The sequence below is a fragment of the Ursus americanus genome, chromosome 4 (assembly GCF_024610735.1).
Source record: "Ursus americanus isolate L20-20 chromosome 4, mUrsAme1.1.p, whole genome shotgun sequence".
NCBI classification, from domain to species: Eukaryota; Metazoa; Chordata; class Mammalia; order Carnivora; family Ursidae; genus Ursus; species Ursus americanus.
The window spans coordinates 36,990,030-37,005,729 of record NC_142130.1 but is presented as its reverse complement, the minus strand read 5'-3'; the positions used below and the strand labels follow the sequence as shown (position 1 = coordinate 37,005,729).

Genomic DNA, 15,700 nt, shown 5'->3' with positions numbered 1-15,700 from the left:
AAACTAGGGGTTCAAAGATCAGATTGAGGCAGCTGTTTCACGCTAAGTAATGGTGGCCTAGATTAGTGAAATGACAGTAGAAGTGAAAAATCTGAGATGTTTCTAAGGAATTACTACAATTTAGTTACGAGTTGAGTGTGAGGGATATAGAAGTAAGAAAAATAAAGACTTCTTGAACTTTAACTTTGGAAATGGATTGGTTTAATTTGTTTAGATATAAATGGTTAGTAAGTTTGAAAAAGTAGCCTTGTGACAGTGTACAGGATGCCTAGATACTTGGCTTTAGTTATTTGTTTGGCTTTCCTCATAATGCAGGCCCCGATTTGTAATGTACAAAAAGCAAGGCAGTTGGAGGAAGGGTACGGGTTTTGGTGGTAAGTTGTAAAGATTTTGGTTTTAAGTTAAAGTAAGTATATGTTAGAAATATGATGAAAAACTTTGCTGTGGTGCAGGTAGAAGTGAAATTACTTTGAAATGCATTAAAAATGATAGATGGACAGATACATGATAAATATTGATTGTAGAATCTCATTGGTGGGCACATCAGTGTTCACTATAAAATTCTTTCAAGTTTTCTGCATTTGAAAGTTTTAATAATAACATGTTAGAGGAGGATAGAGATATTAACTCTTTGCTAAAAGCTAGTCTTGAGAATTTCTCTTGCCTGACCTGATACTTGTTTTCTCTGTAGGAACTTTCCGCTGTACTTTTTGCCATACAGAGGTAGAAGAAGATGAATCAGCAATGCCCAAAAAAGATGCACGCACACTTTTGGCAAGATTTAATGAACAAATTGAGCCCATTTATGCTTTGCTTCGGGAAACAGAGGATGTGAACTTGGCCTATGAAATACTTGAGCCAGAACCCACAGAAATACCAGCCTTGAAACAAAGGTGAGTGTAGACCTGTGCTCATACCAAGAACACTTTTAAGCTTGCCCTTGTTTTAACTACCTATACTTTGGAGAGCAGGATGAGTAAGTAATATACCCAGGAGACTAAAGACAGAGTTACATAGATTCTCAGTTTTACCACATTTGGCTTATTAACTTGTGCTGGTGCTGAAATTTGTTTGTACTGAATGCAGAACGGTGTGGGCCTTGGGTAAAAATCTTCATATAGTCAAGTTCGACTTCAAGTACTCATTCTGCTTGGACCCACTGCAAATCGGCCAATTGTTAGCTAACCCTAAATTGGAAGCGCCTCTTGGGGATATTTGAATTTTCCTAGCCAAGTTCTGAAAGATGAGATTCTTTAAGGAATATAGCATTTGCTCTTTTTTTTTTTCCTTTGAAGCATTTAACTGTACATTTCTTGTCTTCCTTAGTTTTCAATGCAACTTCTTTGAAAGTAAAGTGTAGTAGGTATTACGTATGGGTTAATACTTTTTACTGTGGCTCGCTATTTTTATTAGTATGCCCTAATGTTTGAATTACAAAGGCAACCTTGGTTTTGGCGTGCCATAGAAAGTGATTTGTATTCTTTTTTGAAAAACATAAATGTGACTTGGGGTCAGGGAGTGTTCTCCTACTCTGCCCCTTTTCTAGTGCCACGTTGAGGGCTTACATAGAACCTAGTGTTGTAACCGTATGGTTTTTAGGAGCACTCTCAGTATTGTAAAGCCAGTTCTGGGCACTCCTGAGCAACTTGAGTTTCTTTTCGATGGTTAAAAACAATCCAATTGTACAGAAAGTTTTATATCTATATAAGTTGTTAGAATTTTCTAGCCTAGCATTGTGGATCAGTTAGGATGCCTTTATCCGTGATAACACAAAACCAAACCAGAAGTGGCTTAAGAACAGTAAGAAAAACCTGTCTAGTATGACCAGAGTGCTGAGGTAGTACAGTTCAGAATTAATTTTACAGCTCAGTTACATATTCAAGGGTCTAGATTTGTTCTGTGTTTAAACTCTGATGAACTCAGTCTGTTCATTTTCCTCTTGGGACCACAAGAGGAGCTAGCCTAAGATGGCTGAGTCTTTGTAGGTATCACATGTAAAAGAAAATGTCCAAATGTAGAAAAGAGGACTGTTTCTTCTTGGTGTCCTATTTTAAGATTGAAGAAGTCTTGCCCAGAGGACAACCTTCATCCTACTCTATCCTATCTATCTCCTCTCACCAGCCAGAATTGCCGTATATGTTTATTTCTAAACCAGCATCTGGCAGAGAAAGTGAGATCACATGATTGCTGCTTAGACTAGTGAAGGTTTAACCTCTTAGTGCTGTGGAAGGTCCCTGAGTCCTTTGGAGCAAACAGCCATCGGTATTTGAAAAAGCTCAGTAAGCAAAGAAAGAAAGAAACCACAATTGGTAGGCAACTAATATCATCCACATCACAGATACCCTTAAATTTTTGTTACTGGTCATTTGGTCTCTTGTCAAGAAGTTATTTTTTATATCTTTTTCTGGTGACTTAAGTAATACCGTCACTCTGACATAGAAGCCTAAGAGGGAAATTGATTTTACAAAAACATATAATTTTCTAAGCCTGTGGGTTATTTCATGTTGAAATATGCTTCAACATCCTCTGATTATTCTCTACACAATGTAATACTATCTATGAATTATTCTTGTGTTTCCTCCTCTAACTATAGTTATTTTCCTATTTATGAAGATGCTTTCCCATTACAATAGCATTCATTCAGCACCACCACTGACATCCTACCTCTAATATTCTCCTCCTACCACCGTTCACCTCTCATTCCAGGTTCTTTATTTATAAAGCTATCGCTCACTCCATGCCAGAGACAAGTCTTAGTGGTACAGCAATGCTAGAGGCACAACAGTAGCTCTGTAGCTAGTCACCTGGTTTCTCATTAGGAATAATGGTTACTCTAGGAATGAAGAAGAATCAGGAAATAGAGGAAGTAGACTGATCAGGAAAGGCTGACAGGTTGGTCACTAGGGAAGAAAGGCAGAAATGGAGGCAGGCAAGAGAGCTAGAATGGGGTACCTGGAGGGGCCAGCCACAACTAAGTACAGTTGCTTCTACATAGTCAGGAGAAGGACCATTGGAACCAGGTTAGAAGGTGTTACCCTGGCCGAGGTAACCAAATGCTCACGAAGCATTTGACAAGCTCCACTGCCTGGATATGACATCCTGGAAGTGGTATTGATTTAGCCTTTCTGTACTGTAGGATCTGTTTCAGAGCGTAACCGTTCTATAATAGCTATCTTGCCCCCGGTTTAAGAAGAGAAATATCAGTAGAATGGCATGAGAGCTCAGAGATGATAGTAATTCATTGATGAAAAAAAAAAATAAGTGGCTTCATTGTTATTTTGGTTACTGATCTGTAACCAGTTAAATTCTAGCTTATCCCTAGATTAGAAACCAGAGGCTGCCTCTGCAGAACTCTCAGTAGACTTAACCTAAGAGCTGATGGACAGTTCCAGCCTTTCAGCAAGTCAACCACTGGTGATATTTAAAGTCTTTCTTAAATGGAATTTTTTGTCAGTAATCTCTCCTTTTTTTGTCATCTCTTACCTAACACTCACCTTAAAGATCTTAAAAATTTTAGTTTTGAAATATTCCTCCCTCACTCCTGAGTGAGTTATATGTCTTGAAAGTTCTAAAATTTCTTAAATAATGTAAAAAAATTCAAAACTGAATTGTCACTTTTGTCATCATTAAGTAGAATGTGTACATTCTTTCCATAGAAAAAATTTAAATATGCAGAAGGAGTGAACCTAACTGTCTCTCATCTTGATTTTTAGTGTCACATTTGCTAAGAATTTAGATTTGTCTGTAACTGTGGTAAAGGTAGAAATAAAATCTGTGCACTCAACTCTCCATGGTTAAAAGTATCTTTTAAAAAAATTCTTCCAGATTTAAAAAATTTGTTTGGGGGCACCTAGGTGCCCAGCTCTTGATTTCAGCTCAGGTCGTGATCTCGGGGTCATGGGATTGAGCCCTGTGTCAGGCTCCGTGCTCAGCGGGGAATCTGCTTGGGATTCTGTCTCCCCCTGTTCTGCCCTCCCCCCTCTAAAATAAATAAATCTTTAAAAAATTTTTTGTTTGATTTGGGGTCAAAGCTCTCCTGCTTCAAACTGGAGTAAAACCAATCTTGAGTTTCCATAATGGAGTACTGAAAACAAAGACTTTTTAAAAGTAATTTCATGCTAACATTTATTTTAAATGTCCTGTTCTTTTTCTTTACTCTTGTTCTCTACTCAAGTACTGAATACTCGCTAACCTTCAGAAGATAGTCTTCAGACTTAATGCTAAAGATAGAGCGTAGGTGAAAACTATGTGTTCTAGGTTATATAGAGAGAGAAACAGTAGCTTCAGAAAGAGTGAGGAAACCATTTAAGAGTCTGGATGAAGGAGAGAAAGATAAGGACAGGATGTAGTTGGCCAGGTCAGAGCTAGAGAAACATAAGTAGGTGGAGAGAGACAGAAAAGGCATAAGGCTAGCTCATGGAGATACATTTGGGGCAGACAGGCTCAATGCAGCAAGATAAGGATGCTGGCTGGGGATAGAAGAGACATGAAAAGGAGTCTGGGAAACTGCGTGAGAAAGGAGAGGGTCAGAATATAGAGTGAGCACAGAAACATAAACACAGATCAAGTTGAGAGAGAAAAGAAGAGAAAGAAAAGGAATGCTCAGGGGAGACCAAAATTCAAAAAGCCAACTTATACCAAAGCAAACAGAGTCGAATTCTAGTGAAGGCAGTGACACACTGTTTTAGAAGACAACAATGGAACAAGATGGGGATGGAGATAGAGAGTAACTAGGAACAGATAGGGATTAAATTGAGACAGACATAGTAAAATAGTGCAAAAACCAACATTAGATGAATGTAGAAAGAAAGAAAAGGTAAAGAGAAACCAGTTATTTGCGTCTGTAAAGTAAGACTTTGAAAATATAGCGTGCCCATGGATGGGGTATGGAGAGATGCCTAGTAGGCCTAGACTCAGAACGGGGGAGAATAAATAACTGGTACAAAGGCTGTGGGACAGAATGGTTTACAAAACAGCCCTGGGTACCACCAAAGGCAGGAGCTGGCGTGGTACAAAGGCTGTGGGACAGAATGCTTTACAAAGCAGCTCTGGGTATCACTAGAGGCACGGATCAGTGGATGACTGGAAAAAACACTTTTTATTTTTTATTTTATTTTCTTAGCAAAAGTGGGAGTGGGCTTGTAAATACCTGGAGGGAGAACAGGAAGGATAGGATAAGCCCATGATTACCTCCAGAGGATAATCAGACACAGTATTCTCAGGGAGAGATGTAACGGGCCAGTCAGATACGTGGACAGAGATGTACATCAGAGAAACCTCAACCAAGCATGAGATGGAAAACTCAAGTAGATATAAGTGGGCCCAGGAAGAAATGAAGAGCAGTGGAGTAAGCAGAGATGAAGTAGGACCAAAGAAAAGGGAAAATGGTGAATGGTTTCTGAGAGAGAGGAGTTGGACAGGACATAAAGCCAAATGAAGAAATATTCATTAGGCTCAAATGAGACAGGACTCCACACAGGAGACATCTAGGATCCATGGAAGAGATTTAGAGAAAAATGGAAGAGAAGTAAAGGAGAAGTGGGCCAAGAGAGTCAGTCAGTAGACACTTAAAAGAATATAGCAAAAGGTATCAAGAAAGACAACAAGCAGGCACTAAGTAAACAGGTGATTCATGAAACATGGAGATAGTTCATGGGATAAAACATAGCTGTCTAAACAGATATCAAGGGAGAGTTATGCATAGAAATTGATGTAGAGAACACATCAGTAGCAGGCAGAGAAAGACAAGGCATGAGCTTAGACACACAGAGAATCGGGTACATTCAGAAAAACGGGGAACGGTGGGATGCTTGGGGGCTCAGTCAGTTAAATGTCTACCTTCAGCCCAGGTCATGATCCCAGGGTCCTGGGATCGAGTCCCACATTGGGCTCCCTGCTCAGCGGGGAGCCTGCTTCTCCCTCCACCTCTGCGCCCTACTTGGGCTTGTGCTCCCTCTCTCTCTCTCAAATAAATAAAATCTTAAAAAAAAAAAAAAAGAATGGGGAAACGGATTGAAAGTGGAACAAGCAGATAAAAGAGGGAGCAGCCGAAAGACTGAAAACTAATAGAGATGAGGAAACATAAGTGACGAGAGAAAGATAAGGAATGATCAGGCAAGAAGATCATGGGTGGTAGAGGTAAAAAGCAAAACAAATAGACTGAGAAATAATAGATCATGGTTACTGCAGGGTGGATAATGGCTGGGGATAGATACCAGGGTCAGCACAGGTACAAAAATGGAAAGATACAACTCAGTAAAAAAGAGGTTAATTGTGCATAACGATATACCTTATTTGGTGAATAGCAGGAGGAGAACATTAATTCTAAGTTGAGGCCTGGTTTTGTAGAATACTTTTTTAGCTTCTCAGCACACAAGGAGAAAAGCACACAGAACCACTCTGAATACTTGGTTTAGATGAGAGAGATTTTAAAAAATATAATGTGTTTTGTTTGTTTTTAAACAGAATACTCATGAAAGGTGTGACTGAGAGAGATTTTTGCCAGCTAGTGTCTTTAAGTAGATTATGTCACCTTTATTAGTCTCCCCTCTCCTTAAGTAGATTTATTGAAACATCTTAAATTATGAAACCTCATTCATTTATATATACGCCAGTGGACCCAGTGTTTGAGGAACTTAAATACAAATCCGATACCCTGTTACAAGAGAGGTTTCTCAGAATTGCTAAAGCATGTGTATATGACTGCTAGATAGCATTTGTTTGTGATTCTTCAGTAACCTCCCCAGCTGTGCTGCTTTTCGAACACCAGTACTTTAATTTTTCTTCTTCCTCCCCTCTTCTCATCTTTTTTTTTTAGCAAGGACCGTGCAGGAACTACTGCTGGAGCTGCTGGCCTGGCAGGTGGGCACCACCGGGAAGCATGGGCCACCAAAGGTCCCTCCTATGAGGACTTATACACTCAGAATGTTGTCATTAACATGGATGACCAAGAAGATCATCGAGCCTCACTGGAGGGGAAATCTGCCAAAGAGAGACCCATTTGGTTGAGAGAGAGCACTGTCCAAGGAGCATATAGTTCTGAAGAGATGAAGGAAGGTAAGAATAGAAGTCAGTAAAATGAATATGTTGTGGGTTCGGTGGAAAATGAACTTGACTTAGTGGGCAATTCTTAGTTTTATTGGTAATTCATTATATCTGTTTTACAAAACAATTGCGTTGTACCAGGAAGTAAGAAATTAAGCAATAAGCATTAAAACCAACCAATACATACTTGTACTGTCCTTCAACTTAGTTGAAATAACAAGTAGATTTTAAATCTTCATTTTTAGAATTAAGAAATTACCATTTCTTTGTCTTAATTTCATGGAAAAGTGCTTGTATGTTCGAAGTGGCCAAATTCACCTATTCTTTATTCTTCTGTTGCCCTAACTTGTATTCCTTTTTATTTCTCTGAATTGGGAATCAAAACTATATACTAGTCCAAACTTGTTTATGTTGTCTCCTTGTAAATACCAGTGTGTTTGTGCTACCCGAAATATATAAAAAAGAAGCCACCTGAGTAAAGGATTAAGGATTCTTACCATCTAAGAAGATTGACAGAACTCCATACTAGAAGATTTTAGAACTCTCAGTGATCCCTAAAGACTTAAGAATTACATAGTAACCAACATTTTGAGAACTGCAGCATTTTACTTCTTAAAACTTTAAAGTTACTGGATTTAAAGACTTTGGGTGGTGATGTTTGGGAGTATGTAGAAAATGTGAGGCCCGGACTGGACAGATTACTCAGAAGCTGGGAAGCAGAGATGAAAGGGAGTTTGTACCTCTGGTTAGGTTTTGTCAGCATTAGAATCTACATGGTCCTATTCCCAGGTTATGTATCATTTCAAACACATCACCTGAGTATGGTTCTTTAATCCCTGAAACTGAAAACTACTTGTTTTTTGGTATTTCTCCTAACCTCTTTTGCCTTTATATTAGCATTTCTTTAACTGTGTATGCTAAGATTTAACAAATAGTATGGAGTTGGGTAGTGATAATAAAATCAGGTAATACCTCTAGTGTGATTCTTCTTGGTATTTTGATTCCAATCAGAAAAAAAGTTTTCTTTGGCAACCATACTTTACTCTCTCTCCTTTCCACTGATTAGCTTGGCTATGTGTTTAGTTATTTTGATTCAGATTGTTTTAGATTATATAGGAGTGATGCTGTCAACTATTTAATAGGCTTGTTCCCCCCCACCTTGGCTTCTTGCCGTTCTTAAAACTACCAAACCTTCTTTTCTTTGAACTTAGAAAATTGAATAAAATTATTGTTAGCCCTCATTATGTACAATTAGGCGCATAAGCTTAACATTCGATTTTTACAATTCCTAGAATGACAGAATTTGAATCATAAGGGCCTTTAAGAAGTTATCTAGTCTACCCAATTCTGATTTGTGACTATTTTCTTTCTGTGTAAAATAGAATAGTATACTCATGTCTAAATTTATCTTAATTAAATTTTATGATAGAATAGGCTCTTGTGAAAGTGTGAAGGGAGTCTTGTTTGTCCTACACTTAATTTTCCTCAGACTTCAAGTTATTTTAATATCTTTTAGAATTTTATAGACTTTAATCATGTGCTCATTACTATACTGAAAACATAGTAATTTATTCTAATTCTATTTTCTTCTACTTTCCTCACAAATAGTCCTCTTCCCCCCAGCCACCTCCATCTACATTTTTTGTTTTATTTTAATTGTCTTCTTCTGGACCTTCTCCAACCATAATATACTTTACTTTAGATTTAGTAACCAGAGCAATATATGTTATTTATGTGTGGAATTATCATTAATGATTTGAGTTTTACTTACAACATCCTTCTCGTTTTTACCTGATGCTTTGTTGCTTTGGGTCTGGAAGCATATTAAGACCAACAACTTTAGAAACACGTGCAGAGGTTTTTGAAGATCCTCCCCTCCTCTGTATCAGATAGCTTTCAATATGTTTCAGATTGTTTTCCTATAGGCAGATTTTCTTATACTTGTCAGTACAGTTTTCTGCCCACTTATACAACCTTCAGCTCTTCCTATGTATTTTTTTCTTTTTTTTGCCATCAGCTTGGCCTTTAAGAATCCAGAATTGCTTAGCATCATGACTTGACAATTTCCCATTATATATGGCTTTTTTTTGTGACTTACAACTGTTAAATAAGACTGTTCCTAGAACTAGTGTTTCTACTTTACCATCCAGCTCTTTTCTCATTTATCCTTATTTTTTGTTGTCCGTCCTCATCTGTAACAGAGCAGTTCCTTTTTTCCCCAAACCTCTTGAGACCCTTGTCATAAATCTTTTAGATATGACGATTTAGTTTACAAAACTAAATTGCTTTTTCCTAACTTTATATTTGCTTTAAACATTAATCAAAATACTACGTTGGTAATATTAAGCTTATTGGAAAATTCTTATAGAAGCGATGATTACCTTAGAGACAATTAATTCCTTGTCTTTTTTCCTGTTGAAATACTGAATTGGCAGTAAGGACTCTAGGAAGGAGCCTCAGCCTTTAGCAGTGTTTTAAATTAGTGAAGCTTGATTTTAATTCTCATTTTTACATCTGTGTTATCAAAAGCCTATTTTCTCTGACCTTCTAACTTCTCAATTCCTGTTTCCCTTTCTGTCTCTTAGCTGCCCAAACTCAATCTCTGGAGTTCTACACTTTCTAAATTGTCCAAGGTTACACTAATCCGTTCTAATGTGTTAATGAGAAGATGTTCTCACTTCATTCATGGCCAGAATTGGTCATTTCTGGGCCTTTTCTTGGTTATGATGTTGATGATAGATAACACTAAGCTAAGTGCCAGGCTCATTCTAAACACTTCACAGATATTCACTTAATCCTCACAATTATCCAATGAGGTATGTACTCATTTTTTCCCCCTTTTTGTACGTGAGAAAATTGAGGCAGAGAGAGATGAAGTTAACCTGGCCAAAGTCATAGTTAATAGGTGTTAGAGTCAAGATCTGAATCAGGGAGTTAGGTTCCAAATAACATTTTTAATCCTTTTATATGTTTTAAATAGCAGTGTACTTGGTATTCAGAATACAAATGTTTTTCTTAAATTTTTCATCTGTAATTTTTCAGGCCTGATATGTACACAAAATGATAGAAGATGTGTGCTGAGAAGAGCTTCATTCCTGATACTAGATTCCATTTATAAAGAGTTCAAAGTACACTTAGTGTTTCAGGAAAATAAAACTTCATTTATTCATTCATGTATTTATATGGTGCCTAATAAGTGATAGGCACTATTTTGGGTGCATGGGATGTATCATTGAATAAAAAAGATAAATATCTGTGGAGAACCTATATCCTGGGAAAGGAGGTGACGAAGACTATAGGCAAGATTTATTATGTTAGAAAGTAAGTGCTATGGGGAAAAAATAGTGTTGGGAGTATAGGCTGGGGTGAATTATAAGAAGAGTACATTTGAGTAAAAACATAAAGGATGTGAGGGATTTAGCTATATAACAGAGAGGGAAATATCCCAGGTAGAGGAAATAGGCAGTACAAAGGCCTTAAGGTCAGAGTGAATATGAATCGGACATGGAATACCATGGGGCTACTGTGGCTAGCTAAGAATGAGCAAAGGGAAAGAGAGGAGGTAAGTAGGTGAGCAAGTGAGCAGGAGGGGTTCCAAATAATGTAGGACTCTGTAGGCCATTGTAAAGCTTTTGGCTTTTACTTGAAGCAGGATGAGGAGCCATGTTTTGATTTCCTATTTTGCCAGCTACAGTACTTGGTCCTTCATAGACATAATTACATATGTTCTTATCTAGAGCTCTGTAAGGTAGATGTTTTTATCACTCCCTTTTAGAGGAAAAGGTACCAAAGTTCACAGACTAAAAACTTGCCCAAGTAGTACAGCTTACATCTAAAAGGACCCGGATTCAAATCCAGGCTATGTTATTCTTGAAACACATGTGCTTAAACCATGCTACTTAAGTTCCAGTTTGTGAGAAATATTTTGAATATCTTATGGACAGTTGCTCAAAAACTGGAACCAGTGAAGTCTGTTAGTTATAAAGAAACGCCTTTTATACTTAAGGACATTGACTTTCTGGGTTTTTCCTTCCAGGCGGCATAGATGTAGACGCATTTCAGGAGCGTGAGGAGGGCCGTGCAGGGCCAGATGATAATGAGGAGGTCATGAGAGCGCTACTCATTCATGAGAAGAAGACCTCCTCTACCACAGCAGGCTCAGTGGGGGCAGCTGCTCCCGTGACCGCTGCCAATGGGAGTGACTCAGAGAGTGAGACCAGTGAGTCAGACGATGACTCCCCACCTCGACCGGCAGCTGTGGCAACGCATCATCGGGACGAGGATGAGGAGGAGGACGATGAGTTTGAGGAAGTAGCAGATGACCCCATCGTTATGGTGGCTGGCCGTCCGTTCTCCTACAGCGAAGTGAGCCAACGGCCAGAGCTGGTGGCCCAGATGACACCAGAGGAGAAGGAAGCATACATAGCAATGGGACAGCGCATGTTTGAGGACCTTTTTGAGTGAGCTTCCCCTACCTTTTCTTCCTTTCTTTAATGCCCAGTTCAAAAACAAATTCCCTGCCCTTGAAGAAAAGTGTTTAAGTGGCATTCTGCCCTTCTCGAAGTAAAGCAGCTAAACAATAATGGGAGAGAATGTTTGATTTTTATGCCAGAAGCTTCCCCACAGGTAGGTTGGCTATATAAGCATTTCTTCCCTGCTCTTACTACAGTATTAATATCTTACTGTATTTCATATTTACCTAATCTTTTTCCTTTTTAAGACCCATTTTTCTCACTTCTGAAATGAGTGCAGATCTGTGAGGTAAATTCTTCCTGTCTGCCTATAGAACCTGTGATAGGTTACACTAATTGATTGATCACATCCTTTTAAAAATCTGTTCTGACCAAGCATTCCAAGCAATTCCTGATATTGCTGCCAAGCAGCTTGGCAACCGGCAAATCATTGATGAGAGACAAAAAAATCTTATAACTTCATATTGCTGCATAGTTGAGGATTGGAGTCAATATGTAAGGGGAGAAGAGGGATGGATATGCCTAATCTCATTATTAATATGTAAGCCAAAATTTGTGTCTTTCGAACTGACTGATAGAGTCTGTTGTTTTGCTTAATGCCTTTTGGTTTGGATGTTGGATGATAGAAAACGGAAAGTATACTTGGTAAACCCTATAGGAAAAAACATGAATATAGGGCAAGGAGTTACTCTACAGGGTTGAAGAGTGGAGAGCACTGGGAACAGTGCCTTTTAGAATTACCTGAGTTTGTGCTGATTTGGAAGTCCTTTATGGAAAGCTAAGACTGGTCCCTTTCCTTTTCCTGTCTTCTGCAGTGCTGTAAATTGTTCAGTGAGGCCATTCCAGCAGAAATCAGTGTATAATTGATTACTTCTCTCTTTTCTCTCAACGTCATTGAAGTCCTTCTTTGTGTCTCTTTTGATTCTTGTCAGCCATGGTGTTTTAGAAGTGCATCCAGTACGTTGTTGAACATTGTAACCTCAAGGAACATAGTTTATTTTTGGTTCTGATATGTAGCATGGTATTATTCCCTAAAGCAGAACTTTAAAAATAAAGAACTTTCATGCAAGGGTCTATAGCAATTGTATTTTTTGTAATATTTTTCCTGGCATTGTAATTTTTAAGTATTTATCATTTTATAGTACATGCGTGAAGATAGATTTTAGAGTATCTGAGCCTTGTATGAAGTGGTGTTTCATTTACCTGGGTTGTATTAATGACTGAATATTGACAATAAATCTATTTTATACTGACTGAAATTCGTTTTCTAGCTCTGTAACATCTTGGAGCATAATTAAAATGAATACTCTTCCCATTAAAACAGTGTTTCAGACTTTTTTCTCTTAATAGTCATATTTCAAATAACAGATGCAATTGTACATGGTCTAAATTTTTTCTGGCAATAAGCTGCCTTAAGAATGACTTTTATGTATGTATCTTGTACGTAAGGGCCTATTCAACTTTTAAACATTGTTTTTAAACTTTCATGGTTGTAGAAAGAAGTTCATTTAAATAAAATATGAATCAGGTGTCTAAAACAGTTTGAGGGGCACCTGGATGACTAGGTTGGTTAGCTTCTGACTCTTGATTTTGGCTTCGGTTATGATCTCAGGGTCATGGAATTGAGCCCTGTGTTGGGCTCTGCACTCAGCGGGGAGTCTGCTCAGGATTCTCTTCTCCCTCTGCCCCTCCCCCCCTGCTTGCTTGCTCTTTCTCTCTCAAATAAATAATAAATCTTAAAAAAAAATAAAACGTAGTTGTAGGTGAACTGTCAGCTCTTTATTTCAATGAAGCAATGTTTCTTGGTATTTTTTCTTGAGTCTAACTTAATTTGCATGTTCTGCTTCCTAGAGCTACTGTTCTAGTTTTTCTTTCCTGTTATATACTAGCTTCTTAGAGAATCATATAAACTAGTTGCATATTTCTTTTCTCTCCCTCTTGGGGTTTGTGTCTTGCCCTGTTACTACACTGAAACAGCTTTCTCCAGTCACAATTGTCCAACATAACAAAACTTCAGTCCTCAGTCTTTTTGGCTGCTCTTCAGTCTTTGATGCTATCAATCCATCCTTTCTCCTTGCAACATTTTCATTTGGTATCCTAGTCATTATGCTGTCTTGGCTCTCCTTACTTCATTGACTGTTCCTTCTCAGTCTTCAGACTTTATTTCTTCCTCTGCTGTATGTATGAGCATACCTCAAGGCCTGGATCGTTCTGTGTGTGTGTGTGTGTGTGTGTGTGTGTGTGTGTGTGTTTGTGTATGGAATTTGTGCTACAGAAGAATGTCATGAGTGAAGACACAAGTATGAATAAGTATTTATTGCAACAGTGTTTGAAATAGAATATAGATACACAAATATACTAAATATGCATTGATCTGGAATTAAACTATGTTCCTCTGAAGTCCTGTAGCTGTTAAAAAGAATGTATTGGGGCACCTGGGTGGTGCAGTGGTTAAGTGTCTGCCTTTGGCTCAGGGTGTGATCCCGGTATTCTGGGATCGAGCCCCACATCAGGCTCTTCTGCTGGGAGCCTGCTTCTTCCTCTCCCACTCCCCCTGCTTGTGTTCCCTCTCTTGCTGGCTGTATCTGTCGAATAAATAAATAAATAAATAAAATCTTAAAAAAAAAAAAAAGAATATCAATAGGAAAAGATACCCATTATGTGTTAAGTATAGAAAGATTGTTTTTTTACATGTATGTGCAAAGAAGAAAGGTTCTAATAATACTATATGTCTTTACACATGTTGACTCATTTAATCCTGTATAACAAACCTGTGAGGCAGATATTTGTATTTAAAGATATATATATATAATTAGGGATTACAGTTACAGTGGTCTTAATGTGTTATAATGGAAAAGATACTCCCATGTTAGAAAAAGGATCAAATAGATTTTTAAAGAAGTTCGTGTAGAAAATGTGCAGTAGAATTAAAGAAATAGGATAACAAAGGCAGACTTTTTATATTAATACTAGGACTTTTAGGTGTGACTTACTTTTTTAAAATCCTGGGTTCATCATTTCCTTAGAGAAATATCTCTGACTTTATACTCAAAATTAATAGGGAAATAAAATTCAGAATGTAAAATTTTGGACTTACCCCATATTTCAACAACATACCTAAGGACTCAATAGGGTTTGAAGTTACTTCATCAGATTTATGTCTATTGAATGGCAGAATAATCTGGTGAGAAAAGCCAGTCAGTGACACAAATGACTGAACATGGGAATCCTGCCAATTATCAGCCTCTGAAGCTCTAGTAAGGGCAAGCTCACACAGGAGGTTGGTCAGTAGATGTAGTCACAGTGTCTGTTGATCTCAGGATGGCTGGAATTTTTACTACCTACAGTCTGTAATAAGGGATGGCCAGGAACTCGTCTCTGAGAGAAGTTGGCTGTATTATTATAACTCAAGTATCAGCTGCCCAGGTGTCCCAACCTTTCACTCTCCTGTAAGACTTAAATAGAACACTTTTAATATCACTGGATATGTCTATCAATTTCATTTCTCTTTTCTTTGGTGGGGAAAGTTGTGGAAGGAGCTCCGCCTGCCCTGCCTTCTTGCTTCCCTGCCTTCTTGCTTCCCTGGCTAACCCACCTCTCCTCCGCACCACCTATTCCAACTCCCACCGTGCCATCAGCACAAGACCATGTAGCAGATATTCACTGAAGTTTTTACAGTAGTGGGCAGGAGGTGGACAATGAGGGGCGTTTTGTCTCAGCATTGCAGAGTCAAGGAATGTAAGAGTAGATCATATATATCCTTCTTCTTAAAGAGTTTCCACCATCCTTACATGTTTCATTCCAAGGAGAGTCCTGCCTTCAAGTCTTGCTAAAATTTCAGCTTCCTGTTTCCTTCTCATGATCACCCTTTTTTCCCCAAAGGCCTTGGAAAGTTATAAATGTATTAGAAAAAATCACTTATTTCTTTATTTTTTTCCTATTTCAAGTAGTACCTTGAAAGCTCTTAACATCCAAAGTGGCCTATCCAAGATGTTTCCTTAACCAAGGAGCCATCTTCCCACTCCACTAAGTAATACTATTCATTATACGCCAAAAGTAAGGTGAGAATAAACAGTCTAGGCCTTCACGTGATCTACGTAACCTTATATTCGGTGGGAAACTGCTTTCATTCTATTGGCCCTTGAAGTGGAAGACTTTTTCTCATTTAGTTGCCCCTTTTCCCC

General features: G+C 38.2%; 1 protein-coding gene across 2 annotated transcripts in view; it reads left to right on the top strand.

Annotated features, from left to right (window-relative positions):
• GTF2E1 (general transcription factor IIE subunit 1) overlaps positions 1-14,151 on the top strand; it is a 33,324-nt gene extending 19,173 nt beyond the window's left edge. For both annotated transcript variants that reach the window (XM_045785083.2, XM_045785082.2), the window contains exons 3-5: positions 692-893; positions 6,818-7,056; positions 11,081-14,151. In XM_045785083.2, the coding sequence (XP_045641039.1) occupies positions 692-893; positions 6,818-7,056; positions 11,081-11,508 (869 nt within the window). In that variant the 3' untranslated portion in view covers positions 11,509-14,151. The remainder of the gene's footprint in view (positions 1-691; positions 894-6,817; positions 7,057-11,080) is intronic.
• Positions 14,152-15,700: the final 1,549 nt, after the last annotated feature.